General features: G+C 27.3%; 1 protein-coding gene across 2 annotated transcripts in view; it reads left to right on the forward strand.

Moving 5' to 3' along the window:
• Positions 1–3,159: 3,159 nt before the first annotated feature.
• The window catches only part of LOC129968725 (structural maintenance of chromosomes protein 6-like), a 91,131-nt gene continuing 75,073 nt past the window's right edge, over positions 3,160–19,217 (forward strand). The window contains exons 1-6 of one of the 2 annotated variants that reach the window (XM_056082907.1): positions 3,160–3,424; positions 4,379–4,474; positions 5,815–5,896; positions 10,476–10,599; positions 14,583–14,688; positions 18,890–19,026. In XM_056082907.1, coding sequence (XP_055938882.1) covers positions 5,891–5,896; positions 10,476–10,599; positions 14,583–14,688; positions 18,890–19,026 — 373 coding nt within the window. In that variant the 5' untranslated portion in view covers positions 3,160–3,424; positions 4,379–4,474; positions 5,815–5,890. The remainder of the gene's footprint in view (positions 3,425–4,378; positions 4,475–5,814; positions 5,897–10,475; positions 10,600–14,582; positions 14,689–18,889; positions 19,027–19,217) is intronic. The other variant, XM_056082906.1, reaches the window with a different exon arrangement.

Below are 19,217 nucleotides of genomic sequence, written 5' to 3' on the forward strand. Positions count from 1 at the left end.
AAATCCAAATTCGCAGTCATCTGATTTAAATGCTATGATGCTCATTCAGTATATAATTTATACTATATTTAGCAGAATAATCAATAAGCAGGTCAGTAAATAAGACGTCACATTTTCACCCGACTAGTCTTCGTCCTTCAGCTAAGATTTTATCATAAATTATAGAGAAAAAAAATTCTTTTCATCGGGGACTTCTATTTACTATCAGTGGAATTATTAGAGAAATGGATGCTTTTTATATTAGTCGTGAATAGGACGATAGTTGTTTTCCATAATTCAAATTCTAAAATCAATCGTCATCTTATTCATTTAATTGTTACTTCCTCTGTAACGAATTGGTAAATTTATTTTATTCATTTCATTATGAGAATTGTCTGCCTATAATTTAGTTAACGGTTAAACTAAATAATTTAATAAAACACTCTTTTTTTTTTGCCACTCTTGTGCATATGCATGCAAAAAGAGTTACTTTGCTGTAACCAAATGATGTGAATTCATTTAAAAACATGGAGTAAATAAATTATATAATTGTAAATTAAGTTTTTTTAACAGGAAAATCTCTGTTTTCCTTTGCAATCTAATTTATCAGTGTACAATTATTCATTAAATAAATATTGCTGATTGCAACTGACGACAAAAAATAAAATAAAATAAATATTTGTGGTATGGTAGCTTTTTAACTACACTAAGAGTTTATCCAAGTATGCACTAAATTTGTTAAATAAATTACTGCCTAACTTTTTCAGACTCTGCATTCAATATTATGACTATGTAATCGGGGAACTATCGTTTTTATTTATTTGTTTTCTTTCAATTGCTATTCGTGGCAAAAACTATATAATTTCAGATGCTTCTAAATTTTTAGTAGACTTTGAATAAAGACGTCTTGATGATTAAAATAATTATTCATAGAATATTTATATACAACACTTTAATTCCTTAACATACGATTTTACTTAACTTCTTTATTAGATGGAAGATCTTATTTGGGGCAATTATTATTATTTTAATCCCTAGAATAATATAACGACATTTGAGGTAATGATGCGTTTTCAAGTGATTTTGCATTTTAAATTACTTAATGCTTTCACTTAATTGCAGATTTAAAATTAAAAATTTAGTAATTCCATAAGCGAGTCAAACTCGTTATTTATACGAAGGGGTTAAGAAAAACCAATGCATGCAACTGAGGGGATAAAACTCACTTTTTGGGAGTAATATTATCTTGCACTAATTTCGAATTAAAAAAGTACTTAACCATAAGAACGCATGCCTAAAAATGAAAATAAGGGAATTCATATTCAAGATTTAATTGTTTCCTATTAAAATGCATTAGTTTTTTAAGCCTGAATATATATTGAAGAATAAATACAAGGGTTACTAGTACTAACATTTAAGCAAACTTTTTACATAAAAATATTTTTCATATCTTACATAAAATATTAAGTTTGTACATATATTTACAAAAAAATTTTCTCAAGCTTTCTTAAGAAACAACATCATTGTATCTATTCCGTATTCTATATTGTTCGTATCCGAATTATAGTATATTTTTGTTGTGCTTGAACACTTATTCTCCTGGGATTCGAAATACCTCTGAATTCCTGCTTGTTGTTGCAACCCTTATTTTACAAATATTTTAGGTAGGGGACTATGCTGAAAAATCGATATTTGGTGAAAACACCGAATGTTTTTTTATTTATTTCAAAAAATGTTTCTTTAATAAAACCTTTTTGTTTCAATATTCATTTTAAATAGCTTTATATATATATGTAAATAGAGCATACGTTTGTTCATTTAGCATGACACAATCTGTGTTTCTATCTAAATACTACAAACTAGAATGAAATATAACTATATTTTTTCTAAAATTAGATGTCAGAGACATTAAATCTCAAAAGCCTCATAGTTTTAATTTTATTTAGTTATATTAACGTCCATTTTAAAACAACTCTAAGGTTATTTTGGGAAGGATCTCGTAATTCTGAATCGAGGTCATATAACGAAGATGGCACCTGGGCTGGCAGCCCCCTCTCCAAGCTTCCACATCACACCAGCGGGGGGGGGGTGCGTTTGGCTCCGACGGATTTAGCGTGCAACAATGCCAGCTTATACGATGGTTCTTCAGTGGAAGCGGGCATCCTGCCCTCCTGCATGTAACAATGAAGTTGGGAATAAAAATTATATAATAAATGCTGATATGGAAATTGATTTTCAATGAAAAGACCTTTATTTATTAAAACAGAAACCACTGAGGTGCACAGCGTTATAACAGGATATGATAACAGTCAATTTCAGTTTAAATACAATAAACTATTGACATTTCATTTTTAACAATAGAAATGTTATTTGATATAAATTCACTTTGAATTCATCACAAATCTGCAAAAGTAATTAGAAAACTAGTAATATTCACTTCCACCTAAGTTTAGCATTATAGCAGATGTTATTTTTGCAACAGGAGTTTGTTTATTTACATTAATTAAATTTAGATAAGATTTTGTAAAAAAATACAATGTAATACTCATGTAAACATTTTAAAACCTTCTAAGCATATTCAAAATTATCAGAAATTCCATCAAATGTGAATAAAGTAAATTAGAAATTCACTCACGATTTTGTTTGATTGTTTTTGACGGCAAATCGCTTACCGACTTCTTTTTCTTCGAAGAGTTTTTCTTACAAGTTATTGGAACAGCTATATTTAATAAATGGATATACACTGAATGAATTCTTCAAAATGATCGGAGCATATCACCGACTTCGAAGGCTTGAAAAGATCTATACCAAAGCTATCAACCCAAGTCAGGATTGTTGAAAGGAAAATAAGAAAACATTTTATCATGACAGTCACTCTTGTATTTCGCATTAAAGCATGCATCCATCAGCACACCAGTATTTCCTCTGTTAACACATAATAAGAGGAAAGAAAATGATTCAAAATTTATAACTTCGAATGTAAACAAAAAATCCGCTTCATACTTGGCGGAGAACGCTAATGGCAGACTGATCGACGAGAGCGGTGCGGATGAAACTTAAATACCATGCGCAGGAAGTACATGACATCTGACTTTTACGTCACATGAATTGACCCCCCCATTCTACTATTGAAAGTTTAACTCTGAATGCTGATTGGCTGATAACACTTTGGACGTGTCTGCTCTCTCCCGCTAATAGGAATAACATTATTTAAAAAGAAACTCGATAATTTGAAAACTATCGATAGATTTTTCATATTGCTATCGATTATGTAATTTCGAAAATTCGAAACTCCATATTGTTTTTTCTGTATCGATATGTAGCCATTGTAATATTCAAATTAAAGCAGAGCGCTAACTTTTATGATGTTTCTATTGTTGTAATGTAATTTTTTCACACCTGATCTTAGAACTGAGATTTTAGCATTGTGATTGTCAAAGAAAACGTGAGTAAATTTATTAACCTAATCTTTTTCCTTTATATATTTTTATAATAAGATTTGACAGTTGTAAATGTGAATAATCTTCTCATGAAAAATGTGTTTATAAAATATTAATATCGCCTTCAAAGAAAATCTGTAATCTTGCAATATATACTTATAATAAAATTGAAATAATGGAATGAATGTTGCAAGAATATAGTTTGTAAATTGAAAGAAGTTTGTAGATCATCGTTTGAACTGTTTCTGTGAAATAAAATGTTCCTTAAATTTAGAATCGTTTATTCAGTATTAAAAGTTTTATTTGAATATTTGTTACAGACAGTTTAGTTCATGTTGGATAAAAGATTTATCAATGAAATTTGGTCGGAATTTAAATAATAATGATATAAAAAATTCGGAGGATATGTCAACTACGTGTTTGTAGCCCAAAAGTGTAAAAATCCGTAATTTTATAAACTGTTAGAAGTTTGACCGAAAGGAAGCACTGATTATTTGCTTTAGTAGGAATAATGTACCATTAAGAAAGATTATGTAAAAATGACAAAATCAGATATGCATTTTGAATATATCTTTTTGATTTAAAAAATCATGTAGTTTGATAATGTACTATTGTATGACAATTCATCTATATGAAGCAATGTACAATAATATAGTGTTGTTAAATTTTCCTCCTTGTGTGTTGAAAAAAGTTACAAAGCTGCTTCAGTACAATTTAGCTTTCAATCGTTTATTAATATTCTCTTTTATTCATTAAATACCATTGTTTCCTTTTGGGATACCTTTTTTTAAAATTTATTTCTACCAATGCAACAGCTTTCATTGTCGAATCTCCACAATGAATATTGGTACTAATAGAATTGGTTAATATTCAAGCTTGGTAATAGTTGATATCTTGCTAACACAGTTATAACAGATTACATAAACTTTATGTAACTTTAATTAATATTTTTTTCTTAGACTTTTAAAGCCATGAAGAGACTACCAGAAAATAATGCCACTGATAGAAAAAAGAGAAAATGTCTAAAAAATGCTGAGTGTGAGAATTCCTCCCTTGTAAGAATTTAATTTTTTTTTATTGTATTTCATTTGTTATTGATAAAATAAACAAATTTATAGAAAATTAAAGATTTTGGATACTTTTCTGTTTGTTAAATTGCAACGAAATGCCTATTAAATTTGCAATATCATTTAAGGATATTGCAAATTTAATTTACAGGTAACAAAATTACAGGAATTTATAGGTAACAAAATTAACATAATCATATAATATTGAATTGTAAAAACAAATGCTATGTATACAGTATAAGTTATTCATTATACTGGTATCTCTTTGTTTTCTAATTGTTTTTAATCCATTTTGTCAAGTATCTCTGAATACTTACAATTTTAATTATTTTTGCCATTGCCAATTTCAAATAAGAAATATTTGTAAAGTATCTAGTTAGTAATACTGTTTATATTCCTTATGATGCCATCTCATTCATTGTTGATATATTATTTAAATGACATCATCATGTTCTAACATATTTTACTTCTAGACTGTTCTATAAAATGAAAAGTACACAGGAACATGTAGAGATCTGCTAAAAAATGAATTTTTGAACTAACAGAAAAGCAAACAATTAAACTAATTTTTGAATTGGAAACCATGTTTTTAAGAAAATCTTATCATATTTATTTTTCTTTTTCTTTATTATATTAGAAAATCATTTTTATTCTTTTTTTTGTTCCAAAATTATAAAATTTTATTTATTTTCTATGTTAAAAGAAAAATGCAGAAATTATATTTCTCTGCTATGTAAATTTCTTTTTACGCTCCCAATTTTATGGTTAATTTTAAAGATGGTTTGATCTTAAAAGAATTCATAAAATACATAGAATATTAAATAATTTATTTATGTTCATGCTATCTGAATTTTAAGTCATTTGTTTATTTCTCCTCTTAAAATACTTTTGTGATTTGATTTCAGAAAACAGCTGAACAACCATATTTGTCCAATTCTGTTTATTGTTATTCTAAACACATAAGTGCTCTATCTATAATTTATTTTTGTTTTCTAAGCAATTTCAATTATGGGAATATTCTGTTTTTTCTGCATGCACTAATCTCTTTTTTTTTTATTCATTTCCTCATAATTGAGGTGAAATAATAGATAGGAAAGTTGCTTATTTTTTATTAAAGTTAGAATTACACAAGTTAGAATTAAAGCAAAACAATACAGTTCAAAAATAAAGTAAAAATTAATATGAAAAAATAATAGAAAAAGAGAAATGTGCCTTTGGGAAAGTGCTTTTCTTACTTTCCATGTATATATTCCCTCTGCTGAATAAATTGTCTTAAAAGTATATTCATAAGATTCTGAAATGAAGAGGTAATTTTCTTTTTCCTTTAGTTGTGAAATTGATCCTCAGGGTTGCCATGATACTGGGAGAATCATAAAAGTACAGGGAATTTAAAAAACAGGAAAAATGCAGGTAAATTTTAAAATGTTATTAAAAAAACAGAAAAATACAGGAAAGTTCCTTAGTCCCCCCTTTTTTTTTCATCTAAAAATGCCGATCTCTGAACATTGCAAGGGGTAGAAAAAATCATAGTCATAGCACCAAAAATGAAAGAATTGTGTAATCGTGGGAATTGCCACTTTTCTATGCATTCTCTCTCTCTTTTTCTTTCCTTTGTAGATCAGTCTAATTTCAATTTTAGACCATTGCACTCTTTCCAAGAGATTCTTGGATTGCAGCGAATGAGGATGCTCTAGACTGCTATAACTGCTTGGAGAATAGAATTAATTACTTTGCCGAGAATAATAATATTCAATTTGTGGAAGAATCACAGTGGTGTTTAGGCACTCACATGCGAGTTCATTGAATGGTTATTTATTATTTGAGAAATTGTGAGCTTATTCAAAGTAGATTAGAATTTTTTTTAAAAAAAATAATAAGCTGTTCAGAATTTATATTTAATACAGATTGGATGGATAAAAATATGAATCTTGATTTTACAGAATGAGTAGAAAAGTCCTGTAAAATTTATATTGCTCACTTTGTAAGAAGATAATTGTTGGAAGGTCGGATTAAGTGATTGCTCATTATTGTTGTAAAAATGACTACATCATATGCTGTAAAACCAGTTTATTTCAACTTGAAATAAGTTAACATAATAAAATAAGAAATAACATTATTCTCTTTATTCATTCTTTCTTCATTATTACTGCTTCTGCTGCACATAAAAGTTTACACTCTTATTTATATGCAATTAAGAGCTTGTGGTTAAACCTGATTAGTCATGATATCATAGTCAATTCTTACTGGCCATGACATCACAGCACTGAAATTTACATAATAGTAATTTTATGTAAAGAAACAGTGCATTTAATTAGATAAGTTGAACAAAAATGATTTTTAAGTCATAAAAAAGCTTATAACAGACAACAGTAATAAACTTAATTAATTTTTGAAAACGGACACATAATGGGCATGCTAAAAGAGGAAAACATACAAAATTGCATACCAATTCAAAAAAGTCATAATTGATATTGGACTTTATATCTAAAAGGAATATAAGTGAAGATGATATACCAATTCCAAAAATGGGAAATTTGATTTCTGAAAATAAGCCACTTTTGAATTTTTTTGTTTCAGAACAATAATTTAAAGCTGAACTTTTATGAGCATTAACACATGTTGCCTCACATTTCTCCTTTAATGCATTCAATGATATATTGGAAATATTTTCACATGTGTTACTGATAGCAAAATAACGCAAAAATGTATTTTAGATTGTACAAAAATGTGAGATATTATTTGTTATGGAATGGTTCTGTTTTTTCAACAATTTCTTTAAAAAAATCTTTAAGCAAAAAAAAATTTGTAATATGTTTTGACAAAGCTTTGAACCGCATTTTGCAAAAATACCAAAATATATTTAATTGTAAGATACTGGTGTGAATCAACCAATAGTCTCCACAAGATTTTGGAATTTAATATTAAGGCATATACTGCTTGGGAATAGTTTGAGAATTTTAAAGAAGTTATATCAGGTTTTGAACATACTTACAAAGTAGAATGAATGGACCAAATGTAAATTAAAAATTTTTTTAACATGTCAAAGAAGAATTTCTGAGCAAAAATGATTGGCAAATTATATCTAGGTTCTTGTGTACTACACATAATCCATTCAGCATTTCAGAATGAACATAAATCTACTGAATGCAAAGTAGATGTTATTCTAAGAGCAATATATAGAATATTTAAAGGTACTCCAACTAAGTGTACTGATTTCCTTTAAATTATTAGTTCTTCTGAATTTTCATTAAAGATTTGTTCTTTGCACTGGCAGTATCAGTATTTGTGAAAGGTCTCTAAAAGATTTTGACAATATAGAGAGATACATAGGCTTCAATAAAAAGGAAAAAAGCTTTTCTTGGATCTGCTATGAGTGATAATATTAAAAATGTTTGTCAGAATAAATTGATTTTGACTAAATTCAGCTTCTCTTATATTGGTAATATTCTTCAGCCATTTGTTTAAAAAAATGAACCAATGGTACCTTTCTTATATGAAAATCTTTTCATTTGTATTAATGAAAAGCATTTTCAAAAGAAGTATAATTGAAAAATCAAAAACATTAGTCTATTATTATTGATAGAGCTTGATGATCATAAAAAAAAATATAATGCTGAGAAAAAAATACTGATATTGGAATAATGCAATAAGTTACTTGATTACTAGTATGACCACTAAAACAAAAAAAAGCTTTTGTGATGTTTTATATTTGTGAAGAATATTATAAAAATTAATTGAACATATGTTGAAACATTTTATTATTTTAAAAATTGCATCTTGTTTAAATTCCACATTTATTGAAAAGCCTTGCTTTTTCCCCCATTCATTAAAGCTACGGTGTATTGTTATTCCATTATAACTAGCACATGAGTACTGTTCGTGCATCCTCTCTTATATTGCATATATGTGCTGGGTAAACACAGAAATTTTTTTTCCCGATTTGAGTGATGGCCGTGGTGGCCAGGTGGTAAGGTCTCGGCTTCGGAACTGGAGAGTTTCAGGTTCGTGACCCGATTCCACTAAAAAAAACCATTGTGTGAGCTGGTCTGGTCCACGTTAAATCTGTCCATGTGAAATATCCTTTCGCTGGTGTGGTGTGGAGAAGGGGGTGCCACTCGGGTGTCGTCCTTGTCATCCAACTGTGGTTCAAAATTACGAGGTCCATTCCTAAATAGCTCTAGTGTTGCTTTAAAATGGGACATTAATATAACTAAACTAAATCCAGATTTGAGTAGCAACCCTGATTCTGGCTCAGTGCCAAGAATATTCATAGCAACTATATATTTAGGATAGTAAGCAAAATAAATGAACCAATTGCCCAATTTCAACTAATAATATAGGGATTGTGCTAATTTTAGCTTCATGTGAAAACACATGATCCTTAAATACGTCATCAAGGGTGATTGCCTGTTTTGTGGGGAGAAATAAAAAAACCAAACCTCACTGTACATTCTCTATGGATAAATCTTGTGACAGAGTTTGTCAGCTAGCACCCCAGTTTTTAAAGAATACTCATGATCTCTTGATATATCATGAATAACTATTTATTCCCTTTTTCTCCATTGATTTCTTGATATATCATCAATAATTATTTATTCCCTCTGTCTCCATTTCAAGAGATAGTTTGTAACACAGATAGGTTGTTGGAGAACAAGAAAACCGGGAAAGCACAGGGAATTTAAAAATAATCTAAAAACACATTAAAATGCAGGGTTTCGCTGTTCAGAAGAGTCATCATTCATGTTGTACTTAGTATCTCAAAGGAATACAAAAAAAGATGACATGTCAAAACTGAAAACATCAAATGTAATGTCCAAAAATAAACTTTAAAATTTTTAATTCAAGAACAATAATTTAAAGCTGGATTTTTATGAGCATTAAAACTTGTTGCTTCATATTCGTCCTTTAATGCATTCAATAATATATCAGAAATATTTATAAATTTTAAATAATATTTTTATTTAGATAAATCGGAAATATAATACACTTGTTCAATGAAAATGAAATTGATAAAAAAATGTTTGTCAGGCTGTACAAAACTGTCATACCTTATTTGTTAAGGAATAGCTCTTGAAACTGAGAGATGAAAAATCTGCAGAAATCGATACCCAAATACATGAATTTGCAAAAATGAATAAATAATTAAAACAAAGTAATTTTGATTTGTAATTTTTTTTTATTAAGTAATCATTAAATTATGTGTATCATAACAAAAATGTTTTTGTTTTATTTCACCTAAGTTCTTAATTTTGTGTGACTCACAATTAAAGAGCATGACAGATAATATATCCCTCCCCCTTTAATATATAAGTTTTCTCTTGCTAAATTCTAGATAATAAATAAAGAGAAATCGTCTTTTTTTATGTAAAATATAGACCTACTTTTAATATGCTGTTATTTCATATAATATTAAATTGTTCTTTCCTTTTTCCACTCCTTGAAATCATATTGCATTTTGCCTAGCACCTGAGTTCTATTCTCATATTTCCTCATATCTTGAATATATGTTGAAGGAAAAAACACGGGGAATTTTATTTTTTTAAATTAAACCCTGAGAGATATTTCAGAATAAAATCAGTACCTAGATGTCATTAATTTTCATAAGAAGTAGAAATGGCTGAAATCAGTTACAGTGGTTGAGGGACTTTTTTCTTTGGTTTTGTTATTTATTTTAAATAAAGATGAATATAATAACTAGTTTCCAAAGACAATTAATTTTCTCCATTTTCTGAAATAAGTTTCTAGCAAGACTTTTTTTTTTAAGTATCTAAGTCGTTAATTCTTTTTATACACTAGTTTAAGGGCTAGGCAATTTGATTTTTTCTAGTCTATGAATTTTTAATATTGAGATTCTTGGTACATTACTGTTTTTGGAAAAAGCTTCTTGATCAAATTGTGTTCACAGTATTCAATGTTATTATTTAGATTCATTGTTTTGTGATATAATTATATATATATATATTATTTTTTATTTATTTTCAATTTTTAGGTTCCATATAAGGAAGGTGAACTTGGTATTGTTGAATCGGTTACTGTGCAAAATTTTATGTGTCATGAAAATGTAACACTTAATTTTCAACCACATATGAATTTTATCATTGGAAGGAATGGAAGTAAGATTTTTGTTTTATTGAGTTGTTTTTATTGCATGTAATTTTTAGAATTCCACCTTTCTTGAAATGTGAGAATTAATAAAATATTTAAATTTCCTGAAATTCCAATAATTTTCAGAATTTTCCTTTCTTTTTTTATATTTATAGTATCTTGTGATATTCTTCTGGATTTGATTTGATTTTAACTTTTTAAAGTTAATTTTTTAATCCTCTATTGAGCTGAATGAGATCCCCCCCCCTCTCATTTTCTTTACTTGTGTATCTTTTTCAAAGTTCCATATGTTAAAATGTTCTGGATTTCTAGGTTTCAATTATGTATAAAAAATAAATTTATTATTTACTAGCCGCCTTTGGCGACCAGCCGGTTCACCAATCTTAATGCTCATTAAAATTTTAATAATTAAATATTTTATGTAATTCCTACTTTAATAGCTACTTCATTAAAATATTTTAAAATTTCACATTTCAATTCAATATTATATTATAATTACAAATTTCAATATTATAAAGGCCTCCAGTCATAACGTAATCTGTATCTCTAATTTTCTGTTAGCTCCCGTAGAATTTATGCTTTAAATTAAAGTGGAAATGATTAATCTGCAATTAATATAATAATATTTTTTACTGAAACAGAGCTTTTTTTTTGTAATATGATTACTGAAACAGAATCACTGAGCATTTAAACCTTATGCGCACTAAAGAATATCTTTCTTAATTTATGTGATATCTCAAGAATTTGTCAACAATTTTCTCAGATTCATCATGAACAGATCGATTAATTATCAATGTTTAGTTTTAAATGCACACACACATGCACACATGCATGCACACAGCTTTTAAGTGTTAAGCAGTTATTATCTGCTAAAGTTATTTAAGAAACATAATAGAGTGAGCTGCTGGTGACATTTCAGGCTGATACTTTTATCTCCTCTCCTCTCCTCTAGAATATAATATAGGTCATTTTGATATGGATTTGATCAATTGTTACTTTGAATTAAGGCAATCAAAATTTATCATGAAGCAGTAATAACACAAAAAATTATTGCTAAATAACATATTGACCCAGTGAAACATGACTTTCAAAAGTGGAAACTTTCTTGTTCTTATGTAGTTGATTAATCTACTAAGAAAGGAATACTAATATTGTTCAAGTTTGAATTTCCAGTTTGTTTATGACTCATAATGATTTAAAAAGACAAATTCAAATTTTTTAACTAGAATTACAAGGATCTATAATAATGTTAATGTTATAGTATGTAAAAATTTAATAGATGAATGTGTGCAAGAAGCTAATATAATGGTAAAAATTAAAACAAAAACAAAAACATTTATAATTTTGTCTCATAGCAGCGGAAATTGTTGTGAGCTTTATATGGATACATGTTGTAGCTCCAATAACCCTCCATCTGATATTCTGATGTTATTGAAAAAATGTATTCTCTGTCATAATGTTGATAAAAATTATTTTACCATTTGGCTAGTGATGCTATGAATTCTAAGTTATTATCCATTAGCAATGTAACTAGAATGTAGAATTCATTTAGCATTTGTATTCACAATTTCTTGAGAAAATCATAGTTGATGCACTTGGTCATAAAATATGATGTGGAATAACTTTCATTTGAACGGTGACATGAATCTGCATATTTGTTGTATCTGGCAACAAAAAAAAAATTCAATCAGAATTCAGTAAGAACACCATTAGAAGTTGTGGCATAATGTAGTTTCACTATCATGTTAATATTTTGAAAAATAACTTTAGCAAAGTTTGAATCTGTTTCTTGAATAATAAATAACATTGAAATATTTTAACAATTTTTTTTTTTCAAAATAACAAAAGTATCATTAAAATAAAGATTTAGTTTTGATGCATGATGGAGCACTTATCCATTTTCATATATCTATTCAAGAAATTTTACTGCAAATTTTCACCTATATTTGGTATTCTATTTTTTATCCATTTAATTTCTTTTCTCATCATTGCATCTGATTGCATCCCTAATAACTTCTGACATTGGGAATTTTTAAAGGATCATGTTTATAAATAAATGTAATTCTACAAGAACTTAATGTTACTGACAGATCTACAAACTTATTATATCTAATGGGAAACTTTTGTCGGCATATTCATAAAATTAAAACAGATTTCCTGAGTTCTATTGTCATTACTGATTTCAGAATGAAGAGAATTGTAGAAATTTCTAATAGGCTAATAATTTATTCAGGAATGCTTCAGTATTATCCTTTAAAAATTTTTTTATGCTAATTTTTTGAAAAGAAATCTTGAATGCATGGGCAGACATACCTGTGATTTTAATACATCTTTATAATCTTTAAGTCTATGAAGCTTGTTTTCATTTATATTTTTATTTGTAATAACATATAAGATTATTAATTACTATTGCTTTTTTTTTACTTACACTCAGTTCAGTAAATTCTTTTTAGCTTTGTTTACATTCACTGAAAAGAAAAATATATTTAGACATTTTAATTTAAATGCAATAACTAATTAAGCATTAGATGATTATATTGAAATCGAAAAGAAGTCATTCTTAACTATTCACATTAATTTTTTTTTATAATTTTAAGCAATTAGTCCTTTAGTTATTAAATATAGTTAATAAAAAAGCAAAAAAAAAAAAAAAAAAAAAATGGAGAGGCGGTTAGTAATATCTTTTGTAATAAGAAGCATCCGCCCAAGGACTATTTTGAAACTAAAAATATGTCTCCTGTTGAAAAAAAAAAGTGTATTTTGAAAAATCTTGTTTTTTCTCTGTTTTGCTCTTTTCAAAGTTTTGTAAAGTAAAAAATTCATGCTTATATTGTGCCAAGCCGCACTATTTTTTAATGTTTGATTATCCTAAAGAAAATATTAAGAATAAGTCTGATATAATTGAAACTAATTCATCGTCTAACAGTTGTAGTAAAAGTAATGTATTTCTAATGACTTTAATTGCAAAAGCATGTGTGAATAACAGAGTTATAACACTAAAAGCTTTGATTGACAGTGATTCTCAGTATTCTTATATTTCAAAACATGCAATATTAAAGATTTGTCTACCAATGAGTTGTGTAGTCTCAAAAGTATTGGAATTATTGATGCAATTTGGAAGTGAAATAAAAATAATGAGCATTCAAGAGTGATTGAGGAATTCTGCTGAACGATAGATACGAACTTAGTTTGCCTTTTAAATTGAATGTTATTGAGCTGCCTTCCAATAAAAAATAGTCTTGGAAGTGGCATACAAAGATATGTGAACATGTGCAACAGAATTGGCTTCTTCTAGAGGATTATAAGTCTGTGTTTAAGGAATGGGAAGAATAAAAAATAATTGAAAAAATAGGTTGTGAACTGAAACTTCTCATTTTCTGCCTCTTCTACTATCGGTTATTACTTATCAGTTTTTGATGTGTCGACTCAGGAAACTGGAAAAAATTCATTAAATGATTTATTGTATAAAGGCCCAAATGCTAGTTTATTCAGTATATTTTAAAATTCTCTCAGCTAAAACATTGATTGATGTCAAACTGTAGATGTCAGCTCAGCATAATTATTTGAAATAATGAATAATATAGAATTACGGTACAGTAGTGTTAGAAAATAGTTTGTTTCTATTTTTGACTAAAGTAAATTATTTAAAAGTAAATTAAAAGCTCTTATTTTATAGTAAGAAATTCATTATTGGAACTTTTTTTTCAATTAAAAATAGTTTTTTTATCATCTTGATAACTCAGGGACATGAATAATATTTTTTTGGAAAAATTATGAGAATTGAATATAATTAGAATTTGAACCTAAAATTTTGTATTAAAATTTGAATTTATATAATTGTTTATTATGTATAAATTTATTTAATAAAAATAAAATATTTTACAAATAGAATGTTTTTGTGAAAAACACTCTTGGTATTGGAATGAAGATAACTGAAAATCTTATCATTTTAAAATTTTGTGGAATTTTATTTTTGTTTACTTTTTTATAGGTGGTAAAAGTGCTATTTTAACTGCAGTAATGTTGGCTTTAGGCGGGAAATCCAGCAGTACCGATAGATTTACAAGTATTAAAGGCTTCATCAAAAGAGGGAAAATGTAAGTTTTGAATTTTTTAAAGTACTTTATCACTCATTACTTTTGGTCATTTAAAAAAAAAATAGCTTTACTTTTGAGAAGAAATTTCATTTTGTGAGTAGTAATGAATGTGTCTTTTTATCTCTTTATATAGTTTATATTATCTCATCAGAGGATAAACCAGAATCATGATATATTTTCTGTAGAATTAGAACTAAATCTTTTTGATTTTCCTCAAAAGTGCGTCCCTTGGCAGTTAAGGTAGATTAATTGCCACTGTGCCTTAGACTTTCTTAAGGCTAAGACCTATAAATTAGTACCACTCTTTGAAATTTTGTTTAATTATATAATGTACTGTTAGTTCTGAAACATTAATATTGAAGAATGAATTAAATTCTCTCCTTCAATGCCTTATAACCCAAAAACTATATTCTTGGTGTTGAAATAAATTTTTATTAAAAAAGTAGATATTTTAAGCAATTGATGTCATGACAAATTTCACTCTAATTTATATCTAAAACCTTACTTTTACACAAAATTAGACATGATGGGATTTTAAAATTATTATCATTATTTTTCCCATTTTGTAATGGGGGGAAAAAACCCTCCAAAATCTTTTTTTTTTTTTTTTTTTTTTAAAGATTGGTATGATTAAGATTTTCTTTAAAATTTTTCTTGGAAAGTGTGCTGGAATTTTATATGCAAAAAATGGCCAACATAGTTTTTATTATCAGTTGTTGCTTGCATTAATTAAAAAATAAATAGAAATCATCCTGTATATTGTGTGCTAAATACAATTGTAAAGCCATTTTTGATTATGGAAGATGAATTTTGTTTTTGAAAGTTTTCTTTTCTGGTGAATTTGTATAATTGTTTACTTATAATTTTGTTTTCTAAATGAAATTCACATATACTCATATTTGACGAATTAAATAGCAATTAATTATTAAAACCTTCTGTCAATTTTAAAGATGCCTATAAATTTTATAGGTTTTTCTTTTGTTTCTAGATGAGTATTTCTGTGGGTTTTATTTATTAAATTTGATAAAGGAAGTGATTCAGCAATAATCAAAAATTCTGTTACCATTTATTTTATTTTTCAAATTATATATTTACATTTATATTACTATTTCTTTTTTGCATCCCCCCCATTTCCTTATGTTGCATTATTTCTATTTAAATTAACAAATAAACATATTGGTAATGCCCTTTATAACCGGACCAGGGTGGTGATAAGACCAGGAAATCGGGAATATCAAGGAAAAGCCAGTGAATTTTATTGACCTGGAAAATTAGGAAATTTGTAAAAAAATATATCTATTGGAGGAAAATTGCTGAGAAGAGTATTTCACGCTAAGCATGCACATAATTGGCAATTTTATTAAAATAGGGAAAATACTACGAATTTTTTCTTAGTTCTCTATTTTTCCCATCTAAAAAATGCTAGTCTCTAAAGATTACAAGAATAAAAGATTGTAGTAATCGTTTCCAAAAACAAAACAATACTATTCGCGATTATGTAATGCGGAAACTTGTGCCTTTTCTACCCTCTGCCCCTTTTTTTCTGTATAGATTTTTCCAGTTTCAATTTGTGAGACATTTATTCTTTTTCCATGAGATTCCTGAATTTCAGCTAATGAGCATGCGCAGGATTTCTGTAACTGTGTGAAATATTAGTATACATTTCTCAGGTAGAAATATCAACATTCAACTTGCGGACGCATAATGGTGGTATTTAATCCCTCACACATGATTTTATTGAATGGTTTGTTCATCATTTTAGAAATTGTGATCTTGTCCAGATTAGATCAGAGAATTTTTCTAAACAATGAGCTGCTCAAATTCTGTATTTAATACAAATTGGATGGATAAAAATAATTCAATCCTGATTTTACTGAAAGGGTGCAAGAAGTCCCGCGAATTCTGTTTGTTGCATACTGCTCGTGTTGTAAAAAAATAATAAGCCTAAGTAATATAGGAAAACAGGCATTTATTAGTAATGCCAGAAAAGGAAAACAAAAATATGCTTCTGTTAAAAAAAGTTACAAAAAGAATGAAGGAGAAGGTGATATGTCAAGTCTGAAAACATCAAATTTATTGTCTGAAAATAAACAGATTTCAAATTTTTAGTTCAAGAACAATAATTTAAAGCTGAATTTTTATGGGTATAAAAACTTGTTGCTTCACATTCGTCCTTTAATGCATTCAATGATATATATCGGAAATATTTTCATACATGTTCACTGAAAGTGAAATAGCTAAAAAATGTACATTAAGCCATACCAAAATGTTGTATCTTATTTGTTAAGGAATAGCTCCATGAAACTGATGAAAAATCTACAAATATCGATGCCCAAATACATAAATTGACAAAAATGAATAAATAAAAAAAAGTAATTTGATTAAGTAATCATTAAATGATGTGTATCATAAAAAAATGTTTTGTGCTTTATTTCACCTGAGTTCTTAATTTTGTATGACTCATAATTAAAGAGCATGAGAGGTATTATATCCCTTTCTCCTTAATATATAAGTTTTGTCTTGCAAAATTCTAGATAATAAATTTAGAGATTTTTTTTTAATGTAAATATCAAAATTTTTTTAATATGTTTTATTTCATATTTGTTGCTTTATTTCCTTCCTTTTTCCTTTTCTTTAAACCATATTTCATTATAACTAGCACATGAGTGCTGCTCTTGCATTTCTTCATATCTTAAATATATGTACAGGGAAAAACACAGGGAATTTTTTGAGGACTCTGTTTGTTGTGTAAGTGAACCTTTCAAATGGAAACAATCTCATGACATCACAGCACTATTAAAAATGTAACTAAAAACGTTTGAATTTCTGGTAACATTTTAATCTATTGTTGAAAGTTAAGCGAAAAAAAAAATTAAAATTGTGAATATTTAGGAAAAGTTTGTACGATTCTTAAATTTATATTATTGAAAGATGATTTATTTAAATTTTGAAATGGTGAGAAATATATTTCTTTGCAATAATATTTTTGGTAGTATCACATTAAAACTCTGAAAACTCTGCTTAATTTTTAATTGATTAAAATTTCCAAAAAAAAAAAAAAATCGCTTCAGGCTGCATATTTCCACACTTTAATGTATATATGTGTTAATTTTGGTGATTGTTGGTCAAACGATTTTGCCTGCAGAACACCATCACACACATTCATCCATATTTGTAGAAATAATGAATTGTAAACTTAATGTAAGTATCACTAAATCTTAACATAACACTGATGATTGTCTCCTAGTATAAAAACAAAAACTAAGCAAACATCAAACCATAAGTGCCATTCCATGAGCACAAGTATGTAAAATGGAGAGACCACGAAGTCAAGTTTATAAAAATAAAGGGTGAAGCAAAAAAGAAACCCTTATCAAGATCTTGTTTAGTGCAATTACATATAGTGTGAGTTGTAATTGACTTACAGTTTGTATTAAAATAACTTATTAGAATGACACTTGATATTGCTATGAATGTGGGAAGTGAGACAGGGTATAAATAAAAATTACTATTATTTTAATTTTATTTTATTTCCTCTTTTAAAGAAATGTCATCTAAATTGTGTTTTTCAACTGAAAATCATATTTTAAATGTGCAAAATTAATATTTATATGGTAAAAATGCAATTCTATGTCTATAGAAATGAGTTTCAAAGTTGAAAGAAATAATTAACTTAAACTATTATAAGTAATTCAGAAATAAGTTATATCTTGTCTGTTTAAATTATTATTTTGGTTCATTGCATTGGAAATCATATTCACTTGATATTAATCTATGTGAATTCTGTTTTCAGATTGTATGGGGAATTTAATTTATGAAAAGAAATGGAAAGACCTTATTAACCTTATTAAATCATTATTATTATTAAAATGCCTCAACTGATTCATTTTCATACGCACCACCCTCTACCCTTTCTGTCTGATTTGTATAAGATATATTTTAGGTTCTGTTACTTAAAAAGGCTTTCCTTTTTTGAATAAATTATCTATTTAATTCTTTTTCATCTTCAAATAAGGGGGGGGGAGTGTAGTTTTGTTTATAATGATTCAAAAGTTATTTTACTTTGATGTTAAAAATTGATTAAAAGTTGTGATGTTATTAATTTCTAAGACTCTTGATAATGTTATTCTTGTTCTAAATGATATTATTTTGCACATTATCCTTACTTTGCATATAAAATTCTTAAATAATTTTCTTTCAGTAAAAGCAAAGTTGAAGTAGTGTTACGAAATAGGGGAGAGCTTGCTTATAAACCTGATGTGTATGGAGAAAAAATAACTGTTTCACGTGAATTTACCAAAGATGGCGGGAGTAATTATAAAATAAAGTCTGAATCAGGTATAATTTTTCAGTTAAATTTAATTTTCTGTTATCAGTAGATCTGAACTATTATTGTGCAATTTATTAATGCATGTTGATTAGATTTCTGCTGTTATTTCATGATTTATGAAGGATTATAAAATAATCCCTTCTGTATTTATAGTCTGTGTATTCTGTGTATTTTCAATAGGTGGTTCAAGGTCACATTT

Source organism: Argiope bruennichi, chromosome 5, assembly GCF_947563725.1.
Source record: "Argiope bruennichi chromosome 5, qqArgBrue1.1, whole genome shotgun sequence".
NCBI lineage: Eukaryota > Metazoa > Arthropoda > Arachnida > Araneae > Araneidae > Argiope > Argiope bruennichi.